The 15,225-nt window shown below is 41.8% G+C and overlaps 1 protein-coding gene across 1 annotated transcript; it reads right to left on the reverse strand.

The window, feature by feature from the left end:
* Window positions 1-5,127: 5,127 nt before the first annotated feature.
* Window positions 5,128-5,820, reverse strand: LOC124370930 (sentrin-specific protease 1-like). Its single transcript, XM_046829238.1, has one exon. The coding sequence runs from the start codon at window positions 5,818-5,820 to the stop codon at window positions 5,128-5,130; it is 693 nt and encodes a 230-aa protein (XP_046685194.1).
* Window positions 5,821-15,225: the final 9,405 nt, after the last annotated feature.

Here is a 15,225-nt window from a genome sequence, read left to right on the forward strand (position 1 = left end):
TAATATCGGTGGTCCGCGAGATCTTTATTCCACAGCCGTTGGCTCAAACCGGTCTCGGTATCGTCTGCTCGTTTCTTCTTCCTTCAGTGTGTTGTTGTGCTGTGTTAAGCTGAGGTTATGTTTTGACTTTATAGTATCAAAATAAAATATTAAATATATTAAACCAACAGATTCCTTCTCTATACTAACAAGACTAACGTTAACGTATAAGTTTATAAGTTAAGCTGGAAGCAAAATGTCTTAGGGAAGTCTTGTGTTATATCTCTCTCCTGTGAAGCAGCTAAATCCCTTCTAGCAAATATATTTAGGTTATTTAATACAAGTATCCTTGTTCAGCAATAATACAGGTATTTCGTGTGTACTATTTTCCTCTTTAAGCCCTTAGTATCAAATATGCTAATATTAACAAGCATTAAAAGTTTGTTATAGCCTACAACCTAACAGTCACTTTGAAACATACTCTTCGAAGTAGGAAGTAAAGCTTATGCGATTTACAGGGCACCAAACAAATATTATTTAGAAACCGGGCTGAGAATTCAGAGGTTTATTAAGCCAATGAATAATATATCTGTAAACAAGGCTGTTACCTAGATAGCCTAAATTAAGTTCCCAGCCTATCCTGGCGTTGATCAATAACTTTGAGCTTAGGCTATTAGGCCTACACGACTTAAAGTAAGCAAAATATATTATCATGAGCTATAGAAAGGTTTATATATGCTATATCTAGTAGATTGACCAAGTACATACACCTAACTTATCTTATGCACCAAACTATTAACTTTTAAGAATAGGATAACAAACCTATACAGCTTATAGGATGCAAAATATGCGTTTGCAAACTAGGACAGGTAGTGAAAGGTAATAGAACCTATATTTAATAGATACTCTACTGTCACTAGACGAGATAGCCTATAAGCTGGTCTTAACCTATCCTACGCACCGAATTATCAATTTTAGGAATAGGATCACAAACCTACGCGGCTGATAGGATGCAAAATACGCGTTTGCAAACTAGGATAGGTAGTGAAGGGTAGTGTAACCTATAATGAATAGATACGCTACAGGCGCTAACCGCAATAACCTATAAGCTGCTGTTAACCTATCCTACGCACTGAATTATTAATTATAGGAATAGGATAACAAGCCTACGCGGCTTTTAGGATGCAAAATACACGTTTGCAAACTAGGACAGGTAGTGAAAGGTAATAGAACCTATATTTGATAGATACACCACTGTCACCAAACGAGATTACCTATAAGCTGCTGTTAACCTATCCTACGCACCGAATTATCAATTTTAGGAATAGGATAACAAGCCTACGCGGCTTATAGGATGCAAAATACACGTTTGCAAACTAGGACAGGTAGTGAAAGGTAATAGAACCTATATTTGGTAGATACACTACTGTCACCAAACGAGATAACCTATAAGCTGCTGTTAACCTATCCTACGCACCGAATTATCAATTTTAGGAATAGGATAACAAGCCTACGCGGCTTATAGGATGCAAAATACACGTTTGCAAACTAGGACAGGTAGTGAAAGGTAATAGAACCTATATTTGATAGATACACCACTGTCACCAAACGAGATTACCTATAAGCTGCTGTTAACCTATCCTACGCACCGAATTATCAATTTTAGGAATAGGATAACAAGCCTACGCGGCTTATAGGATACAAAATACACGTTTGCAAACTAGGACAGGTAGTGAAAGGTAATAGAACCTATATTTGGTAGATACACTACTGTCACCAAACGAGATAACCTATAAGCTGCTGTTAACCTATCCTACGCACCGAATTATTAATTTTAGGAATAGGATAACAAGCCTACGCGGCTTATAGGATGCAAAATACACGTTTGCAAACTAGGACAGGTAGTAAAACGTAATAGAACCTATATTTGGTAGATACACTACTGTCACCAAACGAGATAACCTATAAGCTGCTGTTAACCTATCCTACGCACCGAATCATTAATTTTAGGAATAGGATAACAAGCCTACGCGGCTTATAGGATGCAAAATACGCGTTTGCAAACTAGGACAGGTAGTGAAAGGTAATAGAACCTATATTTGATAGATAAACTACTGTCACCAAACGGGATAACCTATAAGCTGCTGTTAACCTATCCTACGCACCGAATTATTAATTTTAGGAATAGGATAACAAGCCTACGCGGCTTATAGGATGCAAAATACACGTTTGCAAACTAGGACAGGTAGTGAAAGGTAATAGAACCTATATTTAATAGATACTCTACTGTCACTAGACGAGATAGCCTATAAGCTGGTCTTAACCTATCCTACGCACCGAATTATCAATTTTAGGAATAGGATCACAAACCTACGCGGCTGATAGGATGCAAAATACGCGTTTGCAAACTAGGATAGGTAGTGAAGGGTAGTGTAACCTATAATGAATAGATACGCTACAGGCGCTAACCGCAATAACCTATAAGCTGCTGTTAACCTATCCTACGCACTGAATTATTAATTATAGGAATAGGATAACAAGCCTACGCGGCTTTTAGGATGCAAAATACACGTTTGCAAACTAGGACAGGTAGTGAAAGGTAATAGAACCTATATTTGATAAATACACCACTGTCACCAAACGAGATTACCTATAAGCTGCTGTTAACCTATCCTACGCACCGAATTATCAATTTTAGGAATAGGATAACAAGCCTACGCGGCTTATAGGATGCAAAATACACGTTTGCAAACTAGGACAGGTAGTGAAAGGTAATAGAACCTATATTTGGTAGATACACTACTGTCACCAAACGAGATAACCTATAAGCTGCTGTTAACCTATCCTACGCACCGAATTATCAATTTTAGGAATAGGATAACAAGCCTACGCGGCTTATAGGATGCAAAATACACGTTTGCAAACTAGGACAGGTAGTGAAAGGTAATAGAACCTATATTTGATAGATACACCACTGTCACCAAACGAGATTACCTATAAGCTGCTGTTAACCCATCCTACGCACCGAATTATCAATTTTAGGAATAGGATAAAAAGCCTACGCGGCTTATAGGATACAAAATACACGTTTGCAAACTAGGACAGGTAGTGAAAGGTAATAGAACCTATATTTGGTAGATACACTACTGTCACCAAAACGAGATAACCTATAAGCTGCTGTTAACCTATCCTACGCACCGAATTATTAATTTTAGGAATAGGATAACAAGCCTACGCGGCTTATAGGATGCAAAATACACGTTTGCAAACTAGGACAGGTAGTGAAAGGTAATAGAACTTATATTTGGTAGATACACTACTGTCTCCAAACGAGATAACCTATAAGCTGCTGTTAACCTATCCTACGCACCGAATTATCAATTTTAGGAATAGGATAACAAGCCTACGCGGCTTATAGGATGCAAAATACACGTTTGCAAACTAGGACAGGTAGTGAAAGGTAATAGAACCTATATTTGATAGATACACTACTGTCACCAAACGGGATAACCTATAAGCTGCTGTTAACCTATCCTACGCACCGAATTATCAATTTTACGAATAGGATAACAAGCCTACGCGGCTTATAGGATGCAAAATACACGTTTGCAAACTAGGACAGGTAGTGAAAGGTAATAGAACCTATATTTGATAGATACACTACTGTCACCAAACGGGATATCCTATAAGCTGCTGTTAACCTATCCTACACACCGAATTATTAATTTTAGGAATAGGATAACAAGCCTACGCGGCTTATAGGATGCAAAATACACGTTTGCAAACTAGGACAGGTAGTGAAAGGTAATAGAACCTATATTTAATAGATACACTACTGTCACTAAACGAAAATAACCTATACTACACACCGAATTATTAATTTTTCAAAGATTCCGTAGAATTCAAGGTTAACGAATCAGCACTAGTTTTTATATTCAACATTCAAATATTCGTACTGTTTTTAAATTCCCTTAATGATTACAATTCGGGGTGACTCACCAAAAGACGATATATGGCGACTGCGTATTCTCTCGTACAGGGCTCTCGTATTCCTCGACTCGACTTCAGACTTCATAAACCGACGTCCGCAAGCGAAAACTCTTCTCCTCGAATTGGCTTCACTCCACGACGTTAGCAAGCAAAAACTCTCGGTCCCTTGTCGGATCGGCTGTATAAGTAGGCCGCCAGCCGGTCATGCGCAGAGACGCGTTTTCGTCAGTCGTCGCCAGACGCTGCAGCGGTCACATCGGAGCTCCGGCTAACTGCACTGCCCCGAGTAGAGAGGTTCCCTAACCTCAAATCGATTCCTTCTAATGGAATGACGACGACGACTATCGACAAAAAAAGATAAATCGACACACCTACTTGTCAAAAATAAACGTTTTTCTCATTTAAGAAAAAAAAACGGGGTATAAAATTGAACCCTTACACCCCCCACTTACTTCGTGGAGAAAATAAAAACTAAAAAAAAGACTCTGAAGTCGGATTAACAAATCAAAATAAACTTACTTTTCGCAAAAACTAAACATAAAAGAAATAAGGCAAACTAAAAGTGTACACTTCGTTCTCAAATTACTAAATTCCCCTACGCCCCGTAGGAGAAAACAAAATAAAAATTCTTCTTAAAACTGCCCTCTCTTTCCATTATTTTTTCTTTGGGAAGACTGGAAGGCCCAATTTTCCGGACATTTATCCTCTTCCACTCGTTCGTCCCCGGTATCTGGACCTTCATGGTACGGCCGTTTTTCCACGGGTCCTCTTTGGTTTGGTGCCGTGAGGACGCTTTGGAGGGTCGCCCATCCTTTCCTGCGTTGCCGTCTCCTCTGGCTGGGATTTCACCGACGGGGCTACTCGAAGGAATCCCTCTTCCTCGGGGTCCGGGATCACTTCAATCGAGCTGCCCATGCTCCACCCGGGCGACAAAGAGAGGACGTCACCCTCGTCCATAGGTGACAGTCTGGCCAGCTCTAGTAGTGTGGGTTTGGGAGACCTACACTTGTCAACCTCCATGTGTCCCGAGGACGTTCCCGCGGCACCTTCCGGTGGGTTTATCGCGTCCACCTCCTCCTGCAGGACAACCGATCTCTTCTGGTGTTTCGTCCTCGGCCGGAAGTATAAGTGACCACTTCGTTGGGTCAGTTAGCTGGTCTAACTCTTTGGCCAGATCTTTCGAAAGACCAGTCCGGTTCCTCCCCCGGAAACAATTCCGGCTGGCTGCTCTTGTTTCTCGGTCACCGAATCCTCCCGAAGTTCTTTCGCCATCTGCCGTCTGAACTCTCGGCCATCTACTCGCAATTCCTTAGCCTCCCGTCCCCCGCAGATGGCTCCGGCGATAGCGCAGAGGAAAACCCCGCAGTCCACAAGGTTGTCCTGTGAAGGACAACTCCGCTCACCGTAGAGGCACCAACTCCGGGCCTCGGTCTTGGCCCTCATCTCCTCCTTCTTCAGGTATTCGCGCAGAAGATCCATCGCCGGCTTGTGGTTTCTTCCTTTTAGGGAGTCGTATGCGCTGATGGTTTCCTTCCGTGGCTCTACTACGAGAAGCCACCAGTGGCCGACGTCCGCCAACTCCTCATGTACGGGGACGAGGATTTTCTCATAATCCCACAAGTCCTGGTCGCGATGGTGACCCCGCGCTCGCTCGTGGCCGGATCTCTTCAGCACCGTGAAGAAGTAGGAGTCCAGTGCGAGGACATTTGGCAGGTTATGATCCATCGCATTCCGTCTCTCCAGAAGCCGCAGATACGCCGAAATTACCTCGCCGTTTAGCAGCTGTCCAGGAAAAAGCCGCTCTGAATCGCATGGCAGCAAACGGACCTGTTTCCTTACGACTCGTGCCATCTTCCTTATCTGTCAAACTGTGGAACAAAAACCCAGACACACAAGCCAAGCTCTAGACTACCGTGCAAAGCCACAAGGTAACCACTCAAGCACACAAAAACTACAAATGCAAATAGCAGGGGATAGTGCAGTTAGCGTGCAACCTGCAACCCAAAGCAAGAGTTCAACACATGCAGGAATCACAAAACTAAACTAGACATCCTTATCTATAACGTGCGAAGTTACAGCCTACTACTTACCCAGTAGGAGCTGCAATATCCGGCTTATTCAGCCAGATAGACGTGTTCCCTTAGTCGACATACTTTTTTAAGTCTTTGACGTGAGCTCTTAGCACATTCTTTTTTCGACCACAGAGGCTATAGATGTTTGAATCCGAACCTTTCTACAATTTTATAAGGCCCGTCGTATTTTGCCGCTAGCTTCGAGGCGAAAGAGTCAATCGCCGACGAGAGATGGTGTTGTTTCAGCCACACCAACTCCCCAACCCGGAAATTTTTCCTCTCTCCGCCTTAGGTTGTAATATTTTGCTTGAGATCGACTCGCTCTTTCTAAATTCGAATGGCATTGCTTGTACAGTTTCGCGAAAGCTTCTAATCTTTTCCGGTTCGTATCTGTCACATGAGACTCGGAGTCATTTTTTGCCCGTTCTGTACCTTTAGGGGGCCATGGATTGCATTCGGTAACCGCAATTCCCGTCCAAAATTTAATAAAGCTGGAGTAAATCCCGTAGAATTATGTACGGCGGTGTTCATATGGCGTACCTGAATTCGTTCAAGTGTATGTCCCAAAGCCGTTGATCTTCTTTGACGTACTGTGCGATCATCGTCTTTAGGACTCGATTCGCCCGCTCCACCGGATTCTCTTGAGGCGTGTAGGGTGCTGTCAGTTGATGTTCGATTCCCCATCTCTCCAGTAAAATTACGCCATAGCTTGGCCGTAAACTGCGATCCATTATCAGTGATGGTGACCTCTGGTGCGCCGTATCGAAAAAGCACCAAATTTTGAAACGCATTCACCACATTCGTCGCGGTCACTGATTTTAACGAACACAGTTCTACCCATTTCGTGAAGATATCCTGTACGACTAGGATAAACCTCGCACCTCTTCGTGAACGTGGCAAGGGTCCTATTATATCGGCTGTGACCTTATACCATGGACCAGTTGGTCTCCGAAAGTACATCTTTCCTGCTGGTTTCCGTTGTTCAACCTTGTGCGCCTGACAAGACTGACATCTTCTAACATAATTCTTCACATCTGTGAGCAATCCCGGCCAATAATACCTCTCTTGGACTCGCTTTGCCGTTTTTTCTTATTCCGAGATGGCCGGCCGTTTCGCGATCGTGATTTTCATTCAACACAGCTTCTCGCTTGTCTTTTGGCACACACAGTTTTCCAATTTAGAGAGTCGTCGAACCTATTCGCCCTTCCTCGGGGCTTATACTTCATAAGGTTTCCTCCGGCAATCCTTAAATTTCGGCACGTGTCGGGCTTGGAGGTAACTCTAGCGAACATCTTGTGGTACCAATCTCGCTTTAAAAGAGTCCGATTCCTTTTTCCAAAACTTCTGCGCTAGAGCATAACTGAGAGCTGTTTGCACCTTCTACGGGGTAGCGAGACAGAGCATCTGCCACTCTGTTTAGTGTACCCTTCCGGTAATGAATCTCAAAATCGTTCTGCTGAAGTTCTAGCACCCACCGAGCTAGTCGTCCCGTCGGCTGCTGAATATTCATCAGCCATTTTGAGAGCCTGATGATCGGTAACGGCGATAAATTTGTACCCCTCCAGATATGGCCTAAATTTCTTTACCGCCCATACTAACGCCAAACATTCCTTTTTCGGTAACGGTGAAACTTTTTCTCACCGTCGGTCAAACAATCGGCTAGCAAATGCTATAACGCGTTCTCTCTTATCGATTTTCTGAGTCAATGCTGCACCCAGTCCATCATTCGAAGCATCTACTTCTAGCCAAAACGTTTGTTTGAAAATCGGGACACGCTAGTATTGGTGTATCGGAAAGCTTATCTTTAAGCTCGAGAAACGCACTCTGTTGTTCGTCCGTCCAATCCCACTTTTTCACTTTTTCTTTAAAAGTTTGGTTAGAGGTCTAGTTGATTTGGCGAAATTCTCCACAAATCTTCTATACCAAGAAGCGAGTCCTAGGAAGCTTCTCAAAGAGCGAACTGAAGTAGGAGTGGGGAACTCTCGGATGGCTCGTACCTTTTTCTGGGTCTGTACGAATTCCGTCTTTATTTACAAACGTGGCCTAAATATTTTAATTCTCGTTTGCAGAATTGACATTTCTCTGCATTTGGTTTCAGACCAGCGCCTCGTAGCCTATTGAAGACATCCTTGAGGAGCGTTAAGTGTTCTTCAAACGTCTTACTGACAATAATTAGGTCATCTAAATAAGCAAATGCTTTTGGCTCTAGCTCGGGACCTATAATTTGGTCTAGTAATCGTTGGAACGTTGCTCCAGCAGAATGCAATCCAAACGGCATTACCCGAAAATGGTACAGGCCCTTGCCAGGTACGGTGAAAGCAGTGAGAGGTTTGCTTTCTTGCGAAAGGGGTACCTGCCAATATCCTTGTTTCAAATCGATGGTAGAGATGAAGGAGGCTTCTCTCAATTTCTCCAAAATCGAATTTATTTGGGGCAACGGGTACGCGTCTTTCTCGCTGACGCCATTTAATTTTCTAAAATCTATGCAGAAACCATATTTCCCACTGGGTTTCTTCACGAGCACTATCGGAGAACTCCACGGGCTCGACGATGGTTTCTATAACTCCATCTTGTAACATCTTATCAACTTCCTCGTTAATGATCTGTTTGCATCGCCGGATTTCTAGAATAGTATCGTTGTTTTATCGGTTCGTTCTTGCTGAGTTTGATTCGATGCTCCACCAAAGTTGTTTTTTTTCTTTTTTTCCCGAGCAGGACTCGAATTTAGGAAGCTCTTCCTGTAAAAATTCGTTCAATATGTGTCTCTCTTCGTCATCTAGTGAACTAACCTCCTCTGGTACTCTGTCGCTATTCATACAGCTGACGTCGGTCACACGACTGTCATATAGATCTCTGCCGCAGTTAACTGATACCAAATTTAATGGTCGGATCAGGTCCATGCCCAGGATGATCGGGGCAGTCAGCGACGGCAAATACGCAGTTGCTACGTCCAGCTCGTGATCGGTGATTCTGCATTTAAAGCGATATATGCTCGAGACGGACACTTGAGTATTGTCGGCTAGTGAGATTTTGAATTGTTTCCTCGCAGGTAGAACGCCTACTTTCCCCAGGAAATCGGCTACCTCTTCATTAATGAGTGACGCCACTGCACCGGTATCAATCAACGCTTTGAAGTTTTCTTCCGTAAATCTCCACGTTCGTGTACGGTCTTGGGTCATCAATATCGATTCGATTGTTCATGTGCCACAAAAAATTTTTAATTTTGTCGAGCCATTCATTCCATTCTTTTGGGGTAGTCAGTTTTGACTTCGGTTTGGACTCCGGTGACCCCCAACTCCCGAAGTCCTCGCTTCGTTTCCCGATTGCCTACAATCACATGATGTCGTTTTAACACCTGGCTTCTTACAGTTGAAACATTTCAAATTCCTTGGTTTTCTACAATTTCTATAGAGATGGCCTGGTATTTCGCAGTTCCAACATACTATCCCTCGTATACTATTAGGCTGTGACGGGTTATTTTGGTCGCCACAAGTTTGCATGTGTGTAGTGGCTCTCTGATCGGTGGACGGTTCATTGAAAGATACTTTCCGGTGCCCGCTGTCGGATGGCCTGGTTTGCGCAGTTTCAAGTTTATCCTGAGTTTCCGTCCCGGGATGTGCAGTCCTAGACACGGCATATGCTTGAAAACTTTCTTTCAGTTGCTGAGATCTACCTTTGCTTTGAAATGCTGTTTTCCGGAACTAGCGCTTGAGCAGGACTCGGTGGAGGGCGATAATTAAGTTTTTTCTCGTAGAAAAGTTTCATACTCATCAGCAACCTTCATTAGTCCGGCTAAGTTCACGAAAATCTCTCCTTCGAACATACATTTTATACGTCGGGTGCGTATTATTGTAGATTCTCTCTAACTTCTCAGTCTCCGAAAATCCTCCTCTTCTTCTGATGAGAGTAGACAGAGCAACAACGTATTGTTTAAACAGTTCTCCATCGCCTTGGGTTCGTTTTCGAATTTCATCATCCAGATGAACGATATACCCCGGTGGCAGGTACTGTATCTGAAAGTCTTGAAAGAAAATCTACAAAGTTTGCCCAAATATCTCGATTATTTCTGTACCACAAAAGTGCACTCTCTTTTAGCAGTTCAGGTAGAGCTTTTAAGCATTCGATCTTGTTGGACTTCATAAGCATCCATCAATTCGTGTAGTCGTTCTAAGAACGATATGGCGTCAGTATCTCTCCTGCCATCAAAACGAAGATTCCATTTGCGCACCATATTGCACAATGTAGCGGTGTCTGAAATGCTGTGTGGGTTACTCTCGAAACCAGACGCCATGTTTCCTGACTGCGTATTAGTGAACTCGTAATACTGTCGTGGTAGCGAGTTTGATGGATGTACGTTCCGGGATGCCATCAATTCATACTCTGAATTCTGGCTCAACTCTCTCGGGGTTGTTTGTTCGAAAGTAGTTGCTCTAGTCGCTACGAGTTGGGACTGTGGTCGTACAGCTCCTGACATGATTCGCTTAACTTCTTCGAACGTAGCGGTAGGCGGGAGACCAAGCATCTCTCTAATAACTTCCATCTCTGTTCCTGTCTTCGATTGCACATTTTCGTTATTTGGGAGAGTTTCGCCGCTCGTTGCTCGACTCACACTTCCATATTCCGTAGGAGCAAATCCGAGGGAAGGGCTCTTCGCAATCCCACTTCGTGCTAATCGCACTAATTCTGCTCGCAACTGTTGGCTATTTCCGTCATTCGGTACTCCATATATATTAAGTTCAGCTTGTAGCTGCGGTTTGGTGAGCTTATAAACCCAGCTAACCCTTGCATCCAAGTCGGTTGATATATTGCCGTCATCGGCGCTTGGAGTTACCAAAGTCTGAGGATTTATCGGATGTCCTGTTTGAACGGTCTTTGGTATTACTCCAGTAGAAGTAGACGTCGTAGGCGGAGGCTTCGTTGTTTTTGAATCTGTTTTCTTTGTATCGCTTGAAGTACCGCTTTCTCCTCCATTAATATACATCCAAAATACGTTCCATCCAAGAAGGTTTAGAATGGTTCTCAGAAACCTTAAAATGTATAGATCCATTTTCAATAGTTATTCGCAGTAAGTTTGTGTATTTTAAGTTGTCTCTGTCGTATCACTTAGTATTTTGTCTTTCGATTTTTATTCTTTTCAGTCCCTGTTCGGGCGCCATTTTATGTGAGGTGTTTCGGTGAAATCGCTTTTTATATCGTCTGCCCTGATAGTTGCAGTCGTGCTGGGTTCTATTCCAGGGTTGTGATATCGACTTATAGCTATTTCTATCTTACCCGCGCCCTCACCGTACGCTGGTAGAGATCGATATGATACACAAGGTTAAACGTGAGTGAACAGAAAATCTCAGACTCGTTCAGAGCGAATTCAGTTATTCGCACTCTTGAATAGAACGATATCATCACAGTTTTCCTGTTCTATGTTTCGCGATTTTACGTGGATAAATGTTGATTAGAGCTGTCAATGCCCCGTTCTAGAATGCGACGTTTAGAAATAAATCCTATTGTAACGACGACTATTTGACAATTATTTGTGCGTGAGAAAAACAGATTTTTAATATCGGTGGTCCGCGAGATCTTTATTCCACAGCCGTTGGCTCAAACCGGTCTCGGTATCGTCTGCTCGTTTCTTCTTCCTTCAGTGTGTTGTTGTGCTGTGTTAAGCTGAGGTTATGTTTTGACTTTATAGTATCAAAATAAAATATTAAATATATTAAACCAACAGATTCCTTCTCTATACTAACAAGACTAACGTTAACGTATAAGTTTATAAGTTAAGCTGGAAGCAAAATGTCTTAGGGAAGTCTTGTGTTATATCTCTCTCCTGTGAAGCAGCTAAATCCCTTCTAGCAAATATATTTAGGTTATTTAATACAAGTATCCTTGTTCAGCAATAATACAGGTATTTCGTGGTGTACTATTTTCCTCTTTAAGCCCTTAGTATCAAATATGCTAATATTAACAAGCATTAAAAGTTTGTTATAGCCTACAACCTAACAGTCACTTTGAAACATACTCTTCGAAGTAGGAAGTAAAGCTTATGCGATTTACAGGGCACCAAACAAATATTATTTAGAAACCGGGCTGAGAATTCAGAGGTTTATTAAGCCAATGAATAATATATCTGTAAACAAGGCTGTTACCTAGATAGCCTAAATTAAGTTCCCAGCCTATCCTGGCGTTGATCAATAACTTTGAGCTTAGGCTATTAGGCCTACACGACTTAAAGTAAGCAAAATATATTATCATGAGCTATAGAAAGGTTTATATATGCTATATCTAGTAGATTGACCAAGTACATACACCTAACTTATCTTATGCACCAAACTATTAACTTTTAAGAATAGGATAACAAACCTATACAGCTTATAGGATGCAAAATATGCGTTTTGCAAACTAGGACAGGTAGTGAAAGGTAATAGAACCTATATTTAATAGATACTCTACTGTCACTAGACGAGATAGCCTATAAGCTGGTCTTAACCTATCCTACGCACCGAATTAATCCAAATTTTAGGAATAGGATCACAAACCTACGCGGCTGATAGGATGCAAAATACGCGTTTGCAAACTAGGATAGGTAGTGAAGGGTAGTGTAACCTATAATGAATAGATACGCTACAGGCGCTAACCGCAATAACCTATAAGCTGCTGTTAACCTATCCTACGCACTGAATTATTAATTTTAGGAATAGGATAACAAGCCTACGCGGCTTTTAGGATGCAAAATACACGTTTGCAAAACTAGGACAGGTAGTGAAAGGTAATAGAACCTATATTTGATAGATACACCACTGTCACCAAACGAGATTACCTATAAGCTGCTGTTAACCTATCCTACGCACCGAATTATCAATTTTAGGAATAGGATAACAAGCCTACGCGGCTTATAGGATGCAAAATACACGTTTGCAAACTAGGACAGGTAGTGAAAGGTAATAGAACCTATATTTGGTAGATACACTACTGTCACCAAACGAGATAACCTATAAGCTGCTGTTAACCTATCCTACGCACCGAATTAATCAATTTTAGGAATAGGATAACAAGCCTACGCGGCTTATAGGATGCAAAATACACGTTTGCAAACTAGGACAGGTAGTGAAAGGTAATAGAACCTATATTTGATAGATACACCACTGTCACCAAACGAGATTACCTATAAGCTGCTGTTAACCTATCCTACGCACCGAATTATCAATTTTAGGAATAGGATAACAAGCCTACGCGGCTTATAGGATGCAAAATACACGTTTGCAAACTAGGACAGGTAGTGGAAAGGTAATAGAACCTATATTTGGTAGATACACTACTGTCACCAAACGAGATAACCTATAAGCTGCTGTTAACCTATCCTACGCACCGAATCATTAATTTTAGGAATAGGATAACAAGCCTACGCGGCTTATAGGATGCAAAATACGCGTTTGCAAACTAGGGACAGGTAGTGAAAGGTAATAGAACCTATATTTGATAGATACACTACTGTCACCAAACGGGATAACCTATAAGCTGCTGTTAACCTATCCTACGCACAGAATTATTAATTTTAGGAATAGGTATAACAAGCCTACGCGGCTTATAGGATGCAAAATACACGTTTGCAAACTAGGACAGGTAGTGAAAGGTAATAGAACCTATATTTGATAGATACACTACTGTCACCAAACGGGATAACCTATAAGCTGCTGTTAACCTATCCTACGCACCGAATTATCAATTTTAGGAATAGGATAACAAGCCTACGCGGCTTATAGGATGCAAAATACACGTTTGCAAACTAGGACAGGTAGTGAAAGGTAATAGAACCTATATTTAATAGATACACTACTGTCACTAAACGAAATAACCTATACTACACACCGAATTATTATTTTTTTCAAAGATTTCGTAGAATTCAAGGTTAACGAATCAGCACTAGTTTTTATATTCAACATTCAATATTCGTACTGTTTTTAAATTCCCTTAATGATTACAATTCGGGGTGACTCACCAAAAGACGATATATGGCGACTGCGTATTCTCTCGTACAGGGCTCTCGTATTCCTCGACTCGACTTCAGACTTCATAAACCGACGTCCGCAAGCGAAAACTCTTCTCCTCGAATTGGCTTCACTCCACGACGTTAGCAAGCAAAAACTCTCTGTCCCTTGTCGGATCGGCTGTATAAGTAGGCCGCCAGCCGGTCATGCGCAGAGACGCGTTTTCGTCAGTCGTCGCCAGACGCTGCAGCGGTCACATCGGAGCTCCGGCTAACTGCACTGCCCCGAGTAGAGAGGTTCCCTAACCTCAAATCGATTCCTTCTAATGGAATGACGACGACGACTATCGACAAAAAAAAAATAAATCGACACACCTACTTGTCAAAATAAACGTTTTCCCGGTTCCCCCTCATTTAAGAAAAAAAAACGGGGTATAAAATTGAAACCCTTACATGCTTCCACCAAAATTTACAATTTGTTTTTCTTGGTTACGGTGTACAATTTCAAGTAAATTAGGTTTGATTAAATCTAGTCTTGTTCGTAAATTACGATTAAACATAAGTTTTGCTGGTGACTCATTGGTTGTACTATGTACACAATTTCTGTAAGCTAGTAAAAATTTACATAAAGCTAATTCAGAATTGTCGTTGCTAAGTAAAGCACATTTCAATCTTTTCTTTACTGTCTTAACTGAATTTTCCGCTTGACCATTACTGGCTGGGTGGTAAGGTGGTGTGAAAGTATGCCGAATTCCATTTGACTTCAGAAATTGGCTAAATTCAATTGAAATGAAAGGTGGGCCATTATCTGATACAATATGTTGAGGTAAACCGTACCTCGCAAACATAGGTCTCAACTTGTTTATTGTTTGTTTAGCAGAAGTAGAAGTGATTTCCTCGACTTCGAGCCATTTACTGTGTGCATCAATTATTACTAAATATAATTTAGAATTGAATGGACCAAGAAAATCCAAATGGATCCGTTGCCATGGATGTTCGGGATACTCCCACACATGCAATACACTTTTTGATGGATTTTGCCTTTCACTTTGACATGGTTTACAACTGCTTGCTAGACACTCAATATCCTTATCTATTCCTGGCCAATACATATAACCACGAGCTATGGAATTCATCTTTACAATACGAAGATGACCTGTGTGCAATTCATTCAACATTTGTTTTCTTAACACTTTCGGTACTACAACT

This window comes from Homalodisca vitripennis, unplaced genomic scaffold (assembly GCF_021130785.1).
Source record: "Homalodisca vitripennis isolate AUS2020 unplaced genomic scaffold, UT_GWSS_2.1 ScUCBcl_691;HRSCAF=3244, whole genome shotgun sequence".
Classification (NCBI taxonomy): Eukaryota; Metazoa; Arthropoda; class Insecta; order Hemiptera; family Cicadellidae; genus Homalodisca; species Homalodisca vitripennis.